The sequence below is a fragment of the Chaetodon trifascialis genome, chromosome 12 (genome assembly GCF_039877785.1).
Source record: "Chaetodon trifascialis isolate fChaTrf1 chromosome 12, fChaTrf1.hap1, whole genome shotgun sequence".
NCBI lineage: Eukaryota > Metazoa > Chordata > Actinopteri > Chaetodontiformes > Chaetodontidae > Chaetodon > Chaetodon trifascialis.
Window position 1 is genome coordinate 7370812 of NC_092067.1, and position 17129 is coordinate 7387940.

The 17129-nt window shown below is 42.8% G+C and overlaps 1 protein-coding gene across 1 annotated transcript in view; it reads right to left on the reverse strand.

The window, feature by feature from the left end:
- Positions 1–1350: 1350 nt before the first annotated feature.
- Positions 1351–17129, reverse strand: part of slc49a4 (solute carrier family 49 member 4) — a 48971-nt gene continuing 33192 nt past the window's right edge. The window contains exons 8-9 of the mRNA XM_070976643.1: positions 13658–13840; positions 1351–3256 (exon numbers count right to left, since the gene is read on the reverse strand). Of these exons, the coding sequence (XP_070832744.1) occupies positions 3141–3256; positions 13658–13840 (299 nt within the window). The 3' untranslated portion in view covers positions 1351–3140. The remainder of the gene's footprint in view (positions 3257–13657; positions 13841–17129) is intronic.

Below are 17129 nucleotides of genomic sequence, written 5' to 3' on the forward strand. Positions count from 1 at the left end.
TAATTGGAACCAGACTGGAGACTTCAACAGTCTGTTGCATGCGGACTCGCCCCAGAGAGCTCGGTTCTCGCCAGCAACAGCGCATGAGCTCATCTCCAGCTGGGCCACCAGGAGGAGGGGACTGCGCATGCAGGCGCTGAACGGAGGCTTTAAAACCGTGAGTCATGCCTGCAGGCCATGCGTGTTCATCCTGATCTGTATCCAAAAAAGACAGAGGAAGGAAAACTGAGAGATTTCCAGGAATGCAGGTGTCCTCTGAGGGCTTCCTCCACTCCTGTCATGGGATGATGTGCAAAAATGTTACTGTGCTGCCAAACGAACACAGCAAATGAGTTCAGGCCACACCAGAGTGATGTAATGCACTGCTTAAAGGCACAGTCTGCGAGCCAAGTGTAAACAAAAACACCCACAACTCAAGACCTTCCATCCATCAGACATCCGCTGACAAGTGTAATGATGCAGAACCACACTAAAGGAAGTTAAAGTAAGCTCATGGTGTTTTCTGATGCTGTCAAATGTTTGTTTATATATTTGCAATTAGGAGTAACAGATCAATGTTTTCATATGCGATCAGATAAATACAAAAACATTTAAACTAAGTAAACTACGATTTCAGCCACACTCTTCAACTATGTGTATACTGTAAGTTATCATCATAGTGTCAAATAGATTAATTGCAGCTTTCAAGACAAACTCCACCCATTCATCATCAAGATCAGTTTAGTTCTATGATCTATCTTTTGTCAAGTGTGAGAAAACAGCCCTGTCATCAGGGTTATCTCAGTGTGAGAGAGAAAATTCACTTTCCAACAGGAAGTCTGTGCTACAAACTGGAGAGGTGGAGTTTGAAAGATGGGGGCATTTAGCAGGCAGACAGGGTCAATGGAAAAGATCCTACTGGCTGCATTATGGGAAACGTGACATCCATGGTTTAAACGTCAGCCTGTCTAAGCCTCTGATACCTTAACTTTGACCATTCTCTTTAAAAGCCCACCAGTTTTATGGAAGAGCGATATAAAATAAAATACCAAATCACTGGAAATCAAAGAATAAGAGAAAAAAACTGTTGGTGCTGTGCTCAAACACACACTGGGTGAACAGTGGAGGACACACCCACCTGCAAAGGCAACAAGTCAGTGTCCTTTATTGAGGGTTCACTGAATGGAAGGCACTGATGGAAACATAGGACACCACTGATGTAAGAACAAGGAATTAAGGCGAGTTAAAGAGGCACAGAAACAAACACACATTAACTCTGGACTGCAGTCAACATCACACATTGCTGTCAAGCTGCTAAAGCATCCAGAGGTACGTTTAATAACCTTCATTAGCTCAGTCATGACAGCAGTGTTATTCTTAAAATGTTTATTTCAATAAGGTGCAGGAAATATTCAACAGTCACATTTGTTCTTTTTCCTTTCCACAGAACAAGGACAGTTATGACCCAAAGCCCAAGAAACCACAGAGTGTGTGCTGTGGAACAGAGGAGCATGACCTTCACCATTACACACACACACAAAACAGTCACAGTGTGGAAGAGACGGAGGCTGAACGCACTGCACTGGGCAATTAAGGCAACACGTCAAAAGGTAAAAGACAACCTTTTCTGTACAAGGAGAGTAAAAAATGAAACAAAAAACAAGCACCAAGGAACACATTACAGAACCTCCTCGAACCCCAGAGGGAAACACATTAAAACACTTCTAATAGCTGCTGTGCAAGACAAAGACACAAAGAGAAGTCATGGACAAGTTAGAGAACATTAAATGTCTTCAAGTGACAGATGTTTTTCATTCGCCTGGGTGTGTCTTTGTGGTTGTGTCCCTCCAGATCTGGAACTGGTTTCTTGTCACAGATCCAGTTTTATCAGTCAAGGAATCTAAAAAAATGGCATCTTCCTTTTCTTTTTCCTTCAGGTTTTGCGTCAGTAGACTCTCAGTAGGCGCAGAGACACCTGCTGGTGCTTTGGATTAGGAGCAGCTTGGCAATTACGACGCGACGTAATCCTCATGCCTGCGTAATAAAATAATCTCCCTCAGTGTGCCTCAGCTGTGGTTAAAATCACCACAAAACATCCTGTGTCAGTGAGACTAGCGGTTAGCTGTGTTAGTGTTGAAACGTTTCCAATAAATACTGGCAGGCTGCTGAGGAAAACAAATATTAAAAAACTGTAAAAAACAAATTAACATCATTGAGTTATATTAAAAAGCAAATCTCCAACAAATCGACACAATTAACCGTAAATAGGCTGAACAACTTCTGAAATGTGAAGGTGTCACAGCTCAGTGGACTCAGATGAACAGTTCATTGGCAGGTACAGAAACACAGGTTTGTCCAATCCTGGCCCACATCTCTGGCCAGCATCCAATCATGAATCTGGTATATAACTTTTGCATAATATTCGTCTCGAGAGAGCGATAAAACATAATGTTAGTACCTGGCTCTCAATGACAGGCAGTATAGCAGGTCACTTAACAGTGTCAGGCCAGTTAAGCCTCCCCAGTGAGTCACAGCCGGCAGTTTGAAGCAGCACTAAAAGGCCAGGAGGTCGCTCGTTTAGCCTCGACTCAGCACAGCCAGGCCTGCTGATTGGCTGATGAAGCTGTCTAGTTATTACTCTTTCATTCCTCGTTAGCGAGCCAACACCTTGATGCTGATCCGGAGTCACATCCAGATTGTAAGCGTTGATCAAGCTACTTGAGACATGGTTGAGGAAGGTTAACAGAGCAGCCACATGGGGGCGACACTGAGAACAACGTTAAATATTATATCGTCTGTAAACAACAACAGTTCGTCATGCTGTGCCTGCTTACCAGAATTAAACCGTCCACAAAAGTCTGTTTCCAAACCGACAAATAAAAACAGGTAACTGTGTGTTAGACAGTCATATGGCATCGAGTCGATCATTAATCAGAGTAAACATCGGTGTAGAGTCACTTCTTGGTTCTTCTCAGCAGCCATACAACAGCAATCCATCACCACAGTTACCAATATATACATTTACATCTTAAAATCGTACATCTTAAAAGAGCGCGGGCCTTTCCCACTTTCCCTTCACGGCCCTTTTCTCCTTGTGTTTGTGCAAGAATAATTATTCAGTCCATCGTGATTAAGTTGTCCCATTTTTGTCCTCGGCAGTGTCACACAGAGACAAAGACGTCCAGGTAGAGGCGGTCGTAAGACTCCCTGAAGAAGAGGATGAGGAGCAGGCTGAACAGACAGGAGCCGGTGAGACACCAGTTCAACCACGACAGCTCTGGATGAAGGAGAAAGAGAGAGAAAGAGAGCCGTTAGGGTGAAACTGGAAGAGGTCTCCATTCATGTGTTTGTCTTTTATACGCTATATGGCCAAATGTACATGAGCTGGAGCACAGACTGTACTCCAGACCTCCTCACCCAGTGCTCCTTTGGCTGAGTGGGAGCATATCCCTGCAGCACGGTTCAACAGCATTAAATAAAAACGTAAAAAACATACAATGATATATTTTCCTGTGTGCATAACATTCAGCTCATTTTCCTTCGTAGTGTAAACACACACAAAATAAATTATTCAGCAGGAGGATGTACAGTAAGCACATATTGGCTGATGCAGATGTTATTGACTCAAAGTCTGACCAGGAAATGACCACTGAGTTGAACCCTGCCTCAGCACTATGCGACAGCGACACATGATCACGTGCTCTATAATGAAATGAGTGATCAGCATATATGCAGTCAGGTGATAAAAGTTAGTATGAAGTTGCACTGAATAATTTATGAGTATCATATAGAACGACTGGCTAATCAATAGGGATTCCTGACATACCATCTAGAAAATAAGAACAGCCTCCTGAGCTGTCTTTCATAAAGATTCTGAATAATTCAATGATATTGGCAGTGTTCCCCATTATCATTGACCTACACTTGAACCTAAACAGAGTGCAGAATGAGGTGTTCTATTTTCTCTGCACTGTTCAAGCTCCATTAACCACAGGAGAGGTGCTCTGGCTGTTTGCAATAATGCTGAATCTGGAGGGCAGATGGGAAGCTCGCAGCTGCACCGAGCCGTTGGCATCTTAACTCATCAGCACACAGACAAATAGCCTCTTCTTCCTGTTCAGCCTCTGTGATACACACTCAGATTTTCGCCATGCAGCCTGCATGACCAGGCAGCCACACCTCGACTCACGCGTCGAGACGGGGCGAAACCCAAATCAATAAACTCCTTCTTTGTAATGCATCAAATAGCCCATCGCTGTGAGGCTGGCTATCTCAGCCCCACGAACTGTAGATGTTTGAGGTGTTTTGTCCGGACAGAGACGTTAAACAGAGTCTGCGCTGCTCGGGCCAGCTTCTCAGCCAGGACGGAGGAAGTGGTAGCAGCAGGCAGCTGCTTGGGTCCTGATAACGAGCCAGACTAAATATAGAGAAATCAGGTCGTAACACGTAGTGGAGCCCCAGGGGCCCTGCCAGCACAATGTGTCTCAACTCCTGCCGACTCCACTTCGATTCCAATCACCCAGTTTTTCATCATGTCGTCAATCAGCTGCCCTGGCCTAGAGAGTGGCCGATCAATGCGTGGAGAGACCGGTTCCTGGACTGCACGGCGCTGCCTCTTTGCGGTAAAATATGAGTTTTGGCGGTGAGGTGCTAACCTTTGTGTGCTCGGTGCTGCGCCGCTTCTATGAGGAGAAAGAATGTGGGGTAAGAGGTGTGAGGATGAAAGCAAAGGATACATCAAGGCGTGAGGGAGGTGGAGAGGGGGCCTGAGAGGAGAGGGAGCTGAGGGATTGGGTGAGGTGTTTGCTGCGAGTCGAGGCTCCTGAAGCAGCCTCATTAATCAGGGCTGTGTGAGCTGGACAGCAGGAGACCCGGCGTGGAGGCGGGTTAATGGAGTTGTGTTTATCTGACCTGCCGTCGTCTTCGTCTCACTCTGTCTCGCTTTCTCACATGTACGACCGACACACACTTGTCCATTTAAAGTTCGAGACACGCAGTCTGTGCGCGCGTGTTTGTCTGCATACGTATGTGTGTGCATGCGCGCGTGTGTGCTTGGGCCGGCAGCCTTGAACTAATGCTAATGGGGAGCTAGGTAATTGTATAATTCAATCAGGTGATATGGTAAAAATGGACAAGCGGCTCAATTGCTTGCCTCTGATCCCTAAGGACACGTCTGGAGCAAAGTTTGGAGGAAACACAGTCAAAGTTTGGCTAAACGGAGGAGAACTCAGGAGGAGGGGGAGACAGAGGAGGAGGAGGAGGGATGAAAGGAGAAGATTAGAGTAATGAGATAAAAGGAAGGAGGGAGAAGTGACTTTGCGCCTTAGTTTACTGGTTTGCTTTAAAGTTGGTTATTAGATTTTAATGATCACTGTTTAAAGGACACACATACATATCAGCCTGAGCTGTGATGCAGGTCTGAAAACTCCCTGACTCAGCGAACAGCCGCAGATTCTTGTTCTAAACTCCAGACTGAGCACTAAAAGTGACTACTGGCTTTGAAGCAGATGAGACTAATAAAAATCACCAGTATCTTCTAAACACTTTCTCCTAGTTTCCTATACGTGGATAAATTATTTTCAGTCTGTCATGCCCTCTTGTTTTTCCTGTTTTAATTGATGATTAGGCTTTCATACTGATTGTTGAAGCACTTTGCATTAATCAGCAGAGTTGTTCAAATGGCTGATAATTAAGTTGCTGAAGAGGAAGGAGGTGATGATAGTGAATATTTGTTAGGTAACGAGGACCAAAGAGCTGGTGGACGATTCATTTTGACTAAATTCTCCTTTTGTCCTTCCTTTCTCCCCTTTTACCGAATTTAGAGCTATAAATCTGTAACTGAAACATCCAAACTTCCCACTGGAAGCGAACGCATCGTGCCTTTGCCTTTGTGTTAACAGGATACCTACGCTGTTCTTGGACAACTTAGGTGATATTTTGCCAAGCAGCACTTGATTCCTGTTTGTAATCTTCTGTAATCTTGGAGGCGAGGGACAAGCATAAGGAAACTGCAATAACAATCTCCTCCACAGATTTTCATCCACAGCAGGTGAGGACAAAACTTTCTGTCACATCACTGCATCACTTCTTTTTTTTTTTGCGAATCCCCGCTGAGCGTCGAGACAAATCCCACCCTCATTTACATGAAGTTGAAAATGTTCAACTTTTAACCATTTCTTTTTTTGCACCACCGATCAGTCCTGCGTTGCCTGGAATCCCACAATGCCTTTGCTCGCATCAGAAAACACATGAATGGGGGCAAACGTTGCCTTGCATCACAATTCCTTCAGTGGGGCTTCACTGTTTTTCTCTTTCTCTTTTATTTATGCAAATTTGAGCCTGCAAAAACACTCTAGGATGTGTGACTGTGGACATATGGTCGATGACTGTGGGAAGCTTTGTCTGTTGATTTTATTTTATTTTTTTAATCCTGGCAGACTTTTGTAGTCATTTTTTGATTGAAATAAATGGACAACTGAGTATTTACACAGTAGAAGGTAGGAATGGGTGACGATGGCGGAGGACGTTGAGCGATTCAACCTGCTGTGTTAAGTTTTAACTGAACCAGCACAACTGGACAGCAACCACAAATGACTTTTCAATTGATCACCGGCGCCATTAACTATATCAGGCTCCCTGTGACGGTGTGATCGTATTCAGAGGACATCAGTGTGAACATGGGACAGTTCATCATATTAACAGCCTATTACTGTAGCTGCCGCCGTCAGCACATTGGTGCTACAGATGAAGACAGAGACATGGGCCAGCAGGAATCTTATGGCCTTAATCAGTCTTAATTGAGGTCAATGCAGCATTATAATGAACGCGGCTCGGCTCTCCTTACGCAGACGAGCTTTGTGTAAAGATCAAGGTCATCCATCAGAAAATGATGACCGCTTCATCATCACGACGCCTGCAGAAATATTTACTGTAGATCGACAGGCTGTTGAACACACCAGATCACTGACTGCAAAGCATATGTGTGTGCGCACTCTGCAGGTGTGTGAGCTGAGCTAATGTGCAGCTGTTCATTTATTCTGCCAATGCCGCTTTTCACTCATGACTCAAAAATTACAGAAACAGCAAATGAAAAAGGCTTTTATTCTCTCAGGAGTGTCTGAACTCTACAAAGAAAGGCTGTTTGTTTTTTTTAAACACCTCCACAGTCTTTACGGGGGGTTGAAAAAGTTAGACAGCAAAGGCATTTTCACTTCAGACGAGAATGCAAAGTTTAGCAAAAAGGGAAAAAAAACTTGTTGGGACTAAAGAACTGTGGCAATTATTTCTCTGTGCTGAATAACGCCTGCTTCCCCCCATGCAGTAGACTAACAACTCACAGAAACTCCACGCCACCCTCCCCTCCCTCCTCATCTTCCTCCTCCTCCTCCTCCTCCTCTTCTACTTCCACCACAAAACCTTTGAGGCTCTTTTGCTCCACAATACCTCTGTGCTGCTTTGTATTCCGCCCGATGCACTGCACTAAATGACACAAACACACAGTCGATGAAATCGAAAAAGAGCGACAAGCAGAGATATATGGGCTGGGGGCTCCTTTCATGTGTCTGAGTCACATGGTTCAGAGACTTTGGGGATTTTTAAAACACAACAACAAAGTCAAGAGGCCAGGTAGGGCTCACTGAACCAAGACCGGCCTCTCGTGGATATTAAAAGGACAAGGAGGTAAACTCACAAACGCTTCTCTGCTTGCAGGGAAAGAGAGCCATAATTCAGAATGCGTAACGAGGTGGTGGGCAGCCGAAAGGAAAACCTTAAAATAAACTGGAAACTGGAAATAGATGGAAATCTTTAAAGGCCGGGGTTGATATTTTCAATATCAGGCGTTAAAAAGGATTTTGAAGAGACGAGGCTCATGCAGAATTTATCAGGTTTGAAGTCTGCATATTATTTACCACATCCATTATGAGACTACAGAGAGGAAATTAGAGTAATGAGACGACCCACTACAATACTTTCAAGGGGAATTTACATGATAATCAAATTAATCTTCGCGGGAGTGATCTCTTCAGGAGAACAAAAGACAGCTGATTTCCAAACAGGACAGGAAATGTGCACTTCAGTTCAGTGATCTCAGTGTTTTAACATCCAGGGTGACTTTCAGGGTAGATGTAGAGCAGAGGAGGGTAAAAATCTGAAAATCCATTTTCTACCACGCAATGTGTTATTGTGCTAGTGTCTTTATAGCGTTAATTACCTGCAAATTCAATTGAGAAAATGGTTATAAGATTATAATAAGATGAGAATTGGCACTGCGTGACACTGAAAGGGCTTTAAACAAATAGCTAATAATAATCAATATCTGTTGATAAAGTGTGAGGATTAAATTAACGCTGATACTGATATTGATCTTTGAGAGTTAAATAAACATCTAACAACGATGCATTTTTCGATATCAAACATAAAAACACAACATAAAAGAAGAGTTTGGATTAATCTGGTTATGAATACTAGTGGGATGTTTTACAGATGATAAATAAACTTGCCAGTGCTCTCTGATGGATAAATGATGTAATGGCAATGCTGTTTCTAAATGATCTCAAAATACCTTTAATCAAAAATGAAATGCCATTGACACACATATGGATACTGTGTATCTGTGGTGAGCTACAATTTGCTGAGAATAGGGTATAGAATAGGGTGACCACTGGTCAGCTGAGCTGTGTGGGGATCACTGTGATTACTTGAGGAAACACAGTGCAAGAGTTACTGTTCATTGGATTGGGAAGAGTCAATTAAGCCCAGAATATCTAACCACTTAACTCTAACGACACCCTGAAGAGCGACAAAACACGTCATTCAAGCAATAAGGATGATGATATTTAATTGTTTTATTATCAATACATCTCATAAAAAGACTAACAATGAATTCATCTAATGAACAAATATAGTTATTCCTCTGTGCCACTGTGCTCCATCAGTAAAGAACGCTTCAGGCCTGATGGAGTACACCCAAACATCACTGATTGCAGGCTGCTTGGCACCACAAGAATACACAGATAAGTGCCAAGGTCAGCCTGCGCAGGAAGAGCTACACCGACCCTCTTCTTCACATCACAGAAGGCATGCAGAGGCTGTCTCTGTCCCAGTCAGGGGATCCAACACCCCTCCTCCCTCTCTCCACCACCATCTCTTTCTCCAGGGTCCCAGCCTCAACAACAAAAACAATCCCCTATTAAGGAGTTAATGAAAGCTGCCACACTGCTCAGTCAAATTGGTGAACTATTAAACAACAGTAGCCAAGGCCATCATCACTCAGATGTCCATCAGAAGTGAGACAGACGCCATGCCACTTCCTTAAACATACCGGTGGTCTCTACCAGCTGGTGGCATGGTCAAATACATCACAGCAATCACAGACCACCTCTCAGTAATCTGAAAGAGGTTGACTGACAGAATCTCCCCATGGCTAAACAACAGTAATGTATACAAAGAAGCCATGACTGTCTATAACAAAGCAATATGTCTGGCAAGAAAGGATTATTGTTCCAAGATTATTACAGAGGATGCTGGGAACTCTAGAATATTATTCTCCACTACTGACCAGCTGCTCAGCACCGCCCCCACCCGCCCACAGTCCTCTGCATCAAACTGTGAAGAACCTGCATTGTTCTTTACTAACAAATAAGATCAATCATAGCCAGCATGGCTGCCGATGTAAATGCAGATGAGCTCGACAAACCCTTTAAAAAAAGATGTAACCCTGGGAAAATTCACCTGTATTACATTAGCTGAGCTCTGCAAGACTGTCACTGAGTCTAACTCCTCCACCTCATGTGTTGACCCTGTACCTACAGTGTTTTTAAAGCAGGTGTTTGACAGTGTGTTAAATCATGTCCTGAAAATTATAAATACATCTCTGCAAACGGGCATCTTCCCCAATGTGTTTAAAACAGCTGCTGTAAAACCTTTACTAAAGAGACGAAGCTCGACAGTAATGCAGTCACCATCTACAGGCCGATATCCAACCTCCCACTCGTCAGTAAAACTGGAAAATGAACTCCTTTCTCAAAGAAAATAACATTCTGGAGGAATTTCAGTCAGACTTTAGAACAAACCACAGCTCTGAACCTGCTTTGACTGAAACAATCACTGACTTCAGACTAAATTCAGATGAAAATAAGGTCTCAGTTCCTGTCCTCTTAGATCTAAGCGCAGCGTTTGAGACGATTGACCATCTTATCTGAATCAATTGTCCTGAACAGCTGGTTGGTCTGTCTGACTGGGAGTTAAACTGGTTTCAAAAATACATCAAAGGGAGAAAGTTAATGGACTTAATGGACGAGGACCAAGCTACATCGCTAACTCCTTCATTCATTATTTGCCTTCAAGAACAATGTGATCATCTGCTGCTGGTTTATTGTTGGTTTCCAGCAACAGCTGAAAGGAAATGAAGGTCTGGAACACACAACCTCCAGATATCAGAAAGCCAATTACTGAATATTTTCAATAGAAAGCTAAAAACTTATCTCTTCACTTCAGCTTTTCACTAGCTCTGACTTCCTGATAAAACTTTTGTGCTTTGCCTCGTGCTTACACACTGCTGCAATTCTTTTAAAATGTTGTATTTACTTGATTTTATGCATTCTATGTAATCTATTTTAACCTATATTTCATCATATTATGCTGTGATTTGCCTCTATTTTTACCTTTGTTTAGTTTTACACATTGTCTTTATTCCATCTTATTTCACAGTCACTTTTTATCTGTTTTTCATGTCCATTCTGTTATCAGTATCTGTAGAGAGGGAAAAAGATTCTGAACCACAGAGAGAGATACCAGACGAAGACTTCTTTTAGCACTTCATCATAATAGACTCCTTATCCTTATTCTACTCGATTTTCACCTAGATTATAATATTTTATTATGTGGTTGTATGCATTGTCTTTATTTCTATTTAAATCTTATTTTACATTCATTTTTATCTGGTTTTATATACATTCTGTCTATTTCATGTAAAGCACCCACTTGACGCAGGTGATTTCTGTCGATTGAAAGGTGCTGTACAAATAAAGTTTTTTATTATTATCAGTGAGCCACACAGATAAAAGCGCCCAAATTTAACTGCTCGGCTATTCAAGGAAACTGCTGAACCTTTTGATGAAAGAAGAAACTATATGATTGTGAGCCATTTTTTCAGAGTTTTATCTTTAGGAATGACTGGGTTTGAAACTGAGATCCACAGGCGGGGATGGGAATTTAGCAAGTGTTGAGAGATGGATGAACACTGACAATGACAAAAATATAGAATAATGCCAGAGTTATCCTTAAATATGACCAAACTCTAGGATACTGAGCCAATGATTTATCGCCCTGTTCTAAGGTTGCTTACCTGCCACTGTGGCAGAAACAGCAGACTTGGTAAGTACAGACACTTTGTGCAAGTAGATGGTCGGTAACAACAAGCTCACATTACAATGCCTGCAAGCCTACAGCAGTGAGAACTTCCTGACAAGAAGACTTTGATGCATCATACTGCAATAGATGACTTCAGGGTGGGAAGTGAAGAAAAGAGCAGCAAAAGCCTCCATCATCTCAGCTTGATCTTCTCTCCGGCTGTCGCAGGGAAGTTGTCAGGATCCATCTCAGCACATCAGACGGCCTTCAACCCGCCCACGTACATAGTATACACACAAACACACGCACGCGCGCACACGTGTCGGCATTGCACTCAAAAACAAGCACATACTTTCCCGCTGATCACAGAACACACAAAACGCACATGCTATACACAAAACATGCAACGCATTCAGATGTGCACGCACACACACACACCTTCAACATCTAACAGTCAATCATTCCGCACAGCACAGCACAGCACAGCACAGCACAGCACAGCACAGCACAGCACAGCACAGCACAGCACAGCACAGCACAGCACAGCACAGCACAGCACAGGGAAGTGTCGAGCCGAGGATATATCTGACCATCCACACCTGGTATCATGCTGTCTAATCTATGATTTATCACCTTACTGACACAGCACCGCTTCACACAATACAAATGCATTATTTGGGGCCTGGATCACAATTTTCAAATAGCTTCATTTCAGTTGGAGTTATCCCTTAACTACTGTACTTTTTACTGTAACAATAACAAAAACTAAAATCATCTAATCCACTCAACATCCCTCCAGCTTCATTATCAGCCTTTCAAACTCTACCTGCCAAACATACTGCGCCAAACTCGTATCCGTGTGGAATTTCAGTTCAGTTGCCCTGACGAAAAACATGAAACCAGGTCAGTGCAAAGGCAGCTGTAGTCCTGCCACACAGGGGCACTTCCTGGCTACACCCTTTTGAAATAAAGCTCATACAGCAGAATTTTCAAGACTCAAACTATTTTTTGTAAAATTCCAGCATCGCAATCTGCCTTAAATCTAACAAAACTTTAAATCTAAGATTATTCCACGTACTGTACCCTTGATAAAAAAAAGGTATTTGCAGGCTCTGAATTTAAAATTATAAAATAAGATATGACTTTCTTTAATTACTCCTTATTTTGTGGTCTGATGCCAGCTAAGCGCCACATGTCTGTCTGTTGGCAGTCGCTGGCAACTTTCTCTTCTTTACAAGACACATTGGCAGGAAAGCAGTCAAAAAAAAAAGTGTTGTAAATGTATGTGGGTATGTGTCACCTTAATGTTTAAGGCCTGCTGATTTTGACAAGACAAGCAGGTCTTGTGCCCTGGCTGTCATACTTGTTAGCGAGCCCAATGGCTGATCAGGTCAAAAAACATTCATATCCACCTGCACCAGCAAGACAACCCAGAAGGCAGGATCAAGATGCCGTTGTCAGGCAGCAGCTGTCAGTAGCCTCGTAGCTATCAGAAGGACTTGGCGGAGGAGGATGACGCTCATGAATATTTATGAAGGACTGAAAATATATCTCTTATTTACTCAGACAAACAGGGCAGGAGTATGTGTCAGCGGCGGAGCCATCACTCCAGCTGATTGGTGTCATGATGTAGCCAAGCTTAGAGGGAAGGTTGGTGAAAACGAAGACAGGTGGGCAAATCTCACAGCGGCGCTGGACATGTGAACCAAAACACCATCTTGAGTTCACACCAACATACACGTGTACACAAAAAGTCCTCACACACAGGCGCTTACATAGATGAGTGAGCGAAGTTTACTTGTGATTTTTCCTTCTCCCGTGAAAGCCGCAGAGGCTGAAGAGAAGCAGATGACATGCCGTCCTCTCTGCTGTGGGCCTAAATTATTATATCAAATTCTGCCAGGCAGCCAACTCAAAAATAAATCGGAGGCTAAATTACAATAGGGAGTTTTTCTTTCTCTGTGCTGAATGTGTCAATTGCATTGTAACCTAATTTTCCTTTTATCGGCAGCATCTGCAGGGCTTCAAATGGATTTTTTGAAAACAATGGAGCCCATGGCTTTTGGGAGGTGGGAGAAACCGGCAGGGTGCAGAAAGCTTCTGAATGGAGCAAACACTTCAGAGGATTTAGACTTTTTCCATTGACAGCAGTCAGAAATACAAAAGAAGTCCTGAAGTGGCGTTACCCTGACCACACGACGCTAAATAAGCACGAGTGGGTCCAGTACAAACGGATGAACAAATGCATTCATATTTTGTACTAACAACAGGGATTTCATTTTCATTTCTTTTCACTGTTTCCCCATTTATATACACGCTATCTTACCTGTACAGTAAAAGGTGAGGAAGAAGAGAAGCAGACCGGTGACCAGATTCCCCAGGAAAGTTACCACTCCACACGTGATGCCTTCAGGGACCGGATACACGGTCTCGATGAAGATTTCGAAGAATATTGGCACGCTGCTGTTGATGAAAATGCCCACCAGGATGCAGGAAGTGTATAGGATGGCTGCAAAAGGGCAAAATGAACAGCAGAATGACAATAAGTTACAGTTTAACTGGAAACTGTGATTTAATAAGGTAGCAAATCCCATCAGAGCTACTCTTTTAAAAGGATGGCACACTGGTCAAGTTTATGGAGCGGCAGTGATGATTTATGCCACCTTCCACAGCCATCGACTCTACCATTTTTTTCCCGCAGCACTAAGATTTAAGACTCATCCTGAAATAACATTTGAATTTAGAATGCCACCCCTTATTGGCAGTTTACCAGAGACAAAACCAAAATACTGTAGGTGTCCACCATGACCTTCACCTGGTCTGCAGTGTCACATGATGTCAGCTCTGTCCTTGAACTGTGTGTTTCTGGCTTCCAATGTTTACATCGCATCTGACCAAGCATTCCACGTCACCTTCGGTAATGGCAGATTCGATTTTCTGGACACATTCGGACAAGAAAGTATTGAAGTTTGATACGCAGCCGTCCATAACGAGGGTCTTTACTCCCAGTCTGGCATGAAGTCTCACAAGAAACTTTTGATAGCACGGTGACAGCCATTCAATTTCAATTTTGTTCAATTGTTTTTAGTTTAATTGCATGCTTGGCATTAAGATATAACTAATTTCACGGATTCTACAGTATATTAAAATCTAATTTCTGATTCTGATTCTGCCAAAATGTGCAGATGTCCACATAGTAAACAGCTTGTCTCATTTGCTCCTCAGGCATGACAAGAATGTTACTCTTCACGCTGGCTGCTGCTCGTTTAATTTGGGTGTGAGAACTTCTTGGATGGATTGAAAAAAGAAATTGTGGATGGTAAACTTTTAATTGAATATTCTGCTGTGCAGACTGGCTCAATCTAGTTCCCACAACAAACATTACAGAGGTCATTTTTTGCAGAGGTTTGTGGACCAACTGTGTCAACTGTGTGTGCGTGTGCGCACGCGTGTGTATGACCATGTATTACTCACGTTGTGGAGACATAAATCTGTTTACAGTCACATTGTGAGGACAAAACGCAGGTCCCCAGCCAATCGCAGGACAGGTCCCTAATATGTAAATCAATAAATTTTAGGCTGAAGATTTGAGTAAAGTTTAAGGTTAGGGTTAGGCAAGTAGTGGTTATGGTTCTGGTTAGCGTAAGTCTCCAGGAACTGGATGTAAGTCTATGTAATGTCCCCAGAAGTGATGAAAACATAACCTCTGTATGTGTGTGTTCACTTGTCTGAGTTCAGTATGTTTGGCCAGAGTGGGGTCTACTCTCAGCCGCAGTCCTTTGACTGGGACCTAGAGTAAAATGTGTGAATGTGTGTTAGAGTGGATGTGCAGAGAGATTAAGCCATCACCTCTGGAGCATCACAGCACCCTCCATCTCCCTTATCACAGCAGATTGGTCCAAATGAGCTCCCCATTAGCCTGCACGTCCCTTTAATCACAGTGCCTCTGAGGGCCCTTGCGAGCCTGCCTGCCCGCCTGCCTGTGACGGGGAACCCAGGAGTCACTCACGCAGCCATCATTGGCAGCTTCTCCCCTGCTCGTCTTTATTCAACCCCAATGAAGCAGTGATATTCAGACACTTAAGACTGCTTCAACCACTACACTTTTCCCCTCACGTTATTGAATTAGGCTATCTGGCCGTATTTCCCAGAAGGCAGTAGGAGATCCCTTGAAGGAGGGAAACACATCGTGAGCACAGCAGTGGAGGTAGTTGGGATATACCTCAGTGGCCTGAAGAGAGGAAAAAGTTTTTGGCGCTTTTAGAAATTATATAGGGGATCATATTGCACAACCCCGATTCCAAAACAAAATAGAATGTGAGAAGTTGTTAATCCTCTTCGACACATACTATTTAATGTTTGACCTCGTCAACTTCATTGATTTTTGTACATATATGCTCATTCAGAATCTTTGCCAAAGTTTTGGAATGCTCCAAAAACACCTGTTTGGATCATTCCACAGGTAAACACACAGGTTCACTGGTAACAGGTGAGAGTATCAAAGGCTCAGTCCACATGCAAAGATGGAGCGAGGCAAATGACCGCATTCTGTTCTCATTTACATTCTGCACAACTGTTTGGGGATCAGATTTGTAATGAAGCTGAAACTAATAATTACTTTCGTTATTGAAACATTTGATATGTATGTATGTGCCTGTGGGTGTATGTATGTATGTAATGATGTGAGTGTGTGTGTGTGTGTGTGTGTGTGTGTGTGTGTATGTGTGTGTGTGTGTGTGTGTGTGTGTGTGTGTGTGTGTGTGTGTGTGTGTGTGTGTAGATAGATAGATAGATAGATAGATAGATAGATAGATAGATAGATAGATAGATAGATAGATAGATAGATAGATAGATAGACACTCAAAAAACATACTTTTCGATCTAAAAGGTGATTATTCTTTATGGGAAACAGCTGAACAGAATCCACAATATTCTGTATTTATATCTTTATATCTATTACAAATGCACCCACACAGTCATAAATCTGGTATATCTGTTTACTTTGATCACAACAAAGTATAAGTGACAATTTATATTAAAAATATTAAAAGATTACTGACTCTGATCTGTGCGTGCGCAACTGATCACACCACAGGGAAGAGGCGTGCTGGCAGTTTTTGGTGCAGTATCACACCATCCTCTTGCATGAAATGCCTGTTGGATGAACAAGGTTGTGGCTCGGATGCTGCAGGCTGCCAGTGTCTGGGACAAGAGGACGTGAGGAGAGCAGTGCCAGGGCCGAGAGAATGATGATGGATGATGATGGCAGGAATCAGTGGCTTTGAACGACATGCTGGTCTGCTTATTGGTTTGGCTTAGGAAAAGGCAGCTGAGTCCAGTTCAAAGTCCCTAATGGGTTTATCACTGACGTCTACAAATAGATTGGTTCTGCTGAATATGTACCAAAGTAAGTATTTGGAAAGTGAGACATTTATTATCGATTTGGCTCTGTATGCTGTGCACTTGTAATGGAACAGTAACTACATGGCTGACTTTAAGCTTTGAGGGTGTTTGAGGGTCCATACTGGTTGAATTATGTATGACATTTTATAGATAATACAAGTGATTTGTTTGTGTCCCACATGGTCACATGACCTAGATCCACCCACAAAGGATAGTCAAACACATTAAGGGTGTGGATTTATACTCAAATTGCAAAAAAATTCATACATTTGATTATGAAAATAATCTTAGATTGTAGAAAAAAAAACAAATGCACTGAATGATGGACAAAGGTCACAAAATCAGAGATTCTCTTGTCCAGTAATTAGTTTAATTCGACATATGTAACTCCCAGT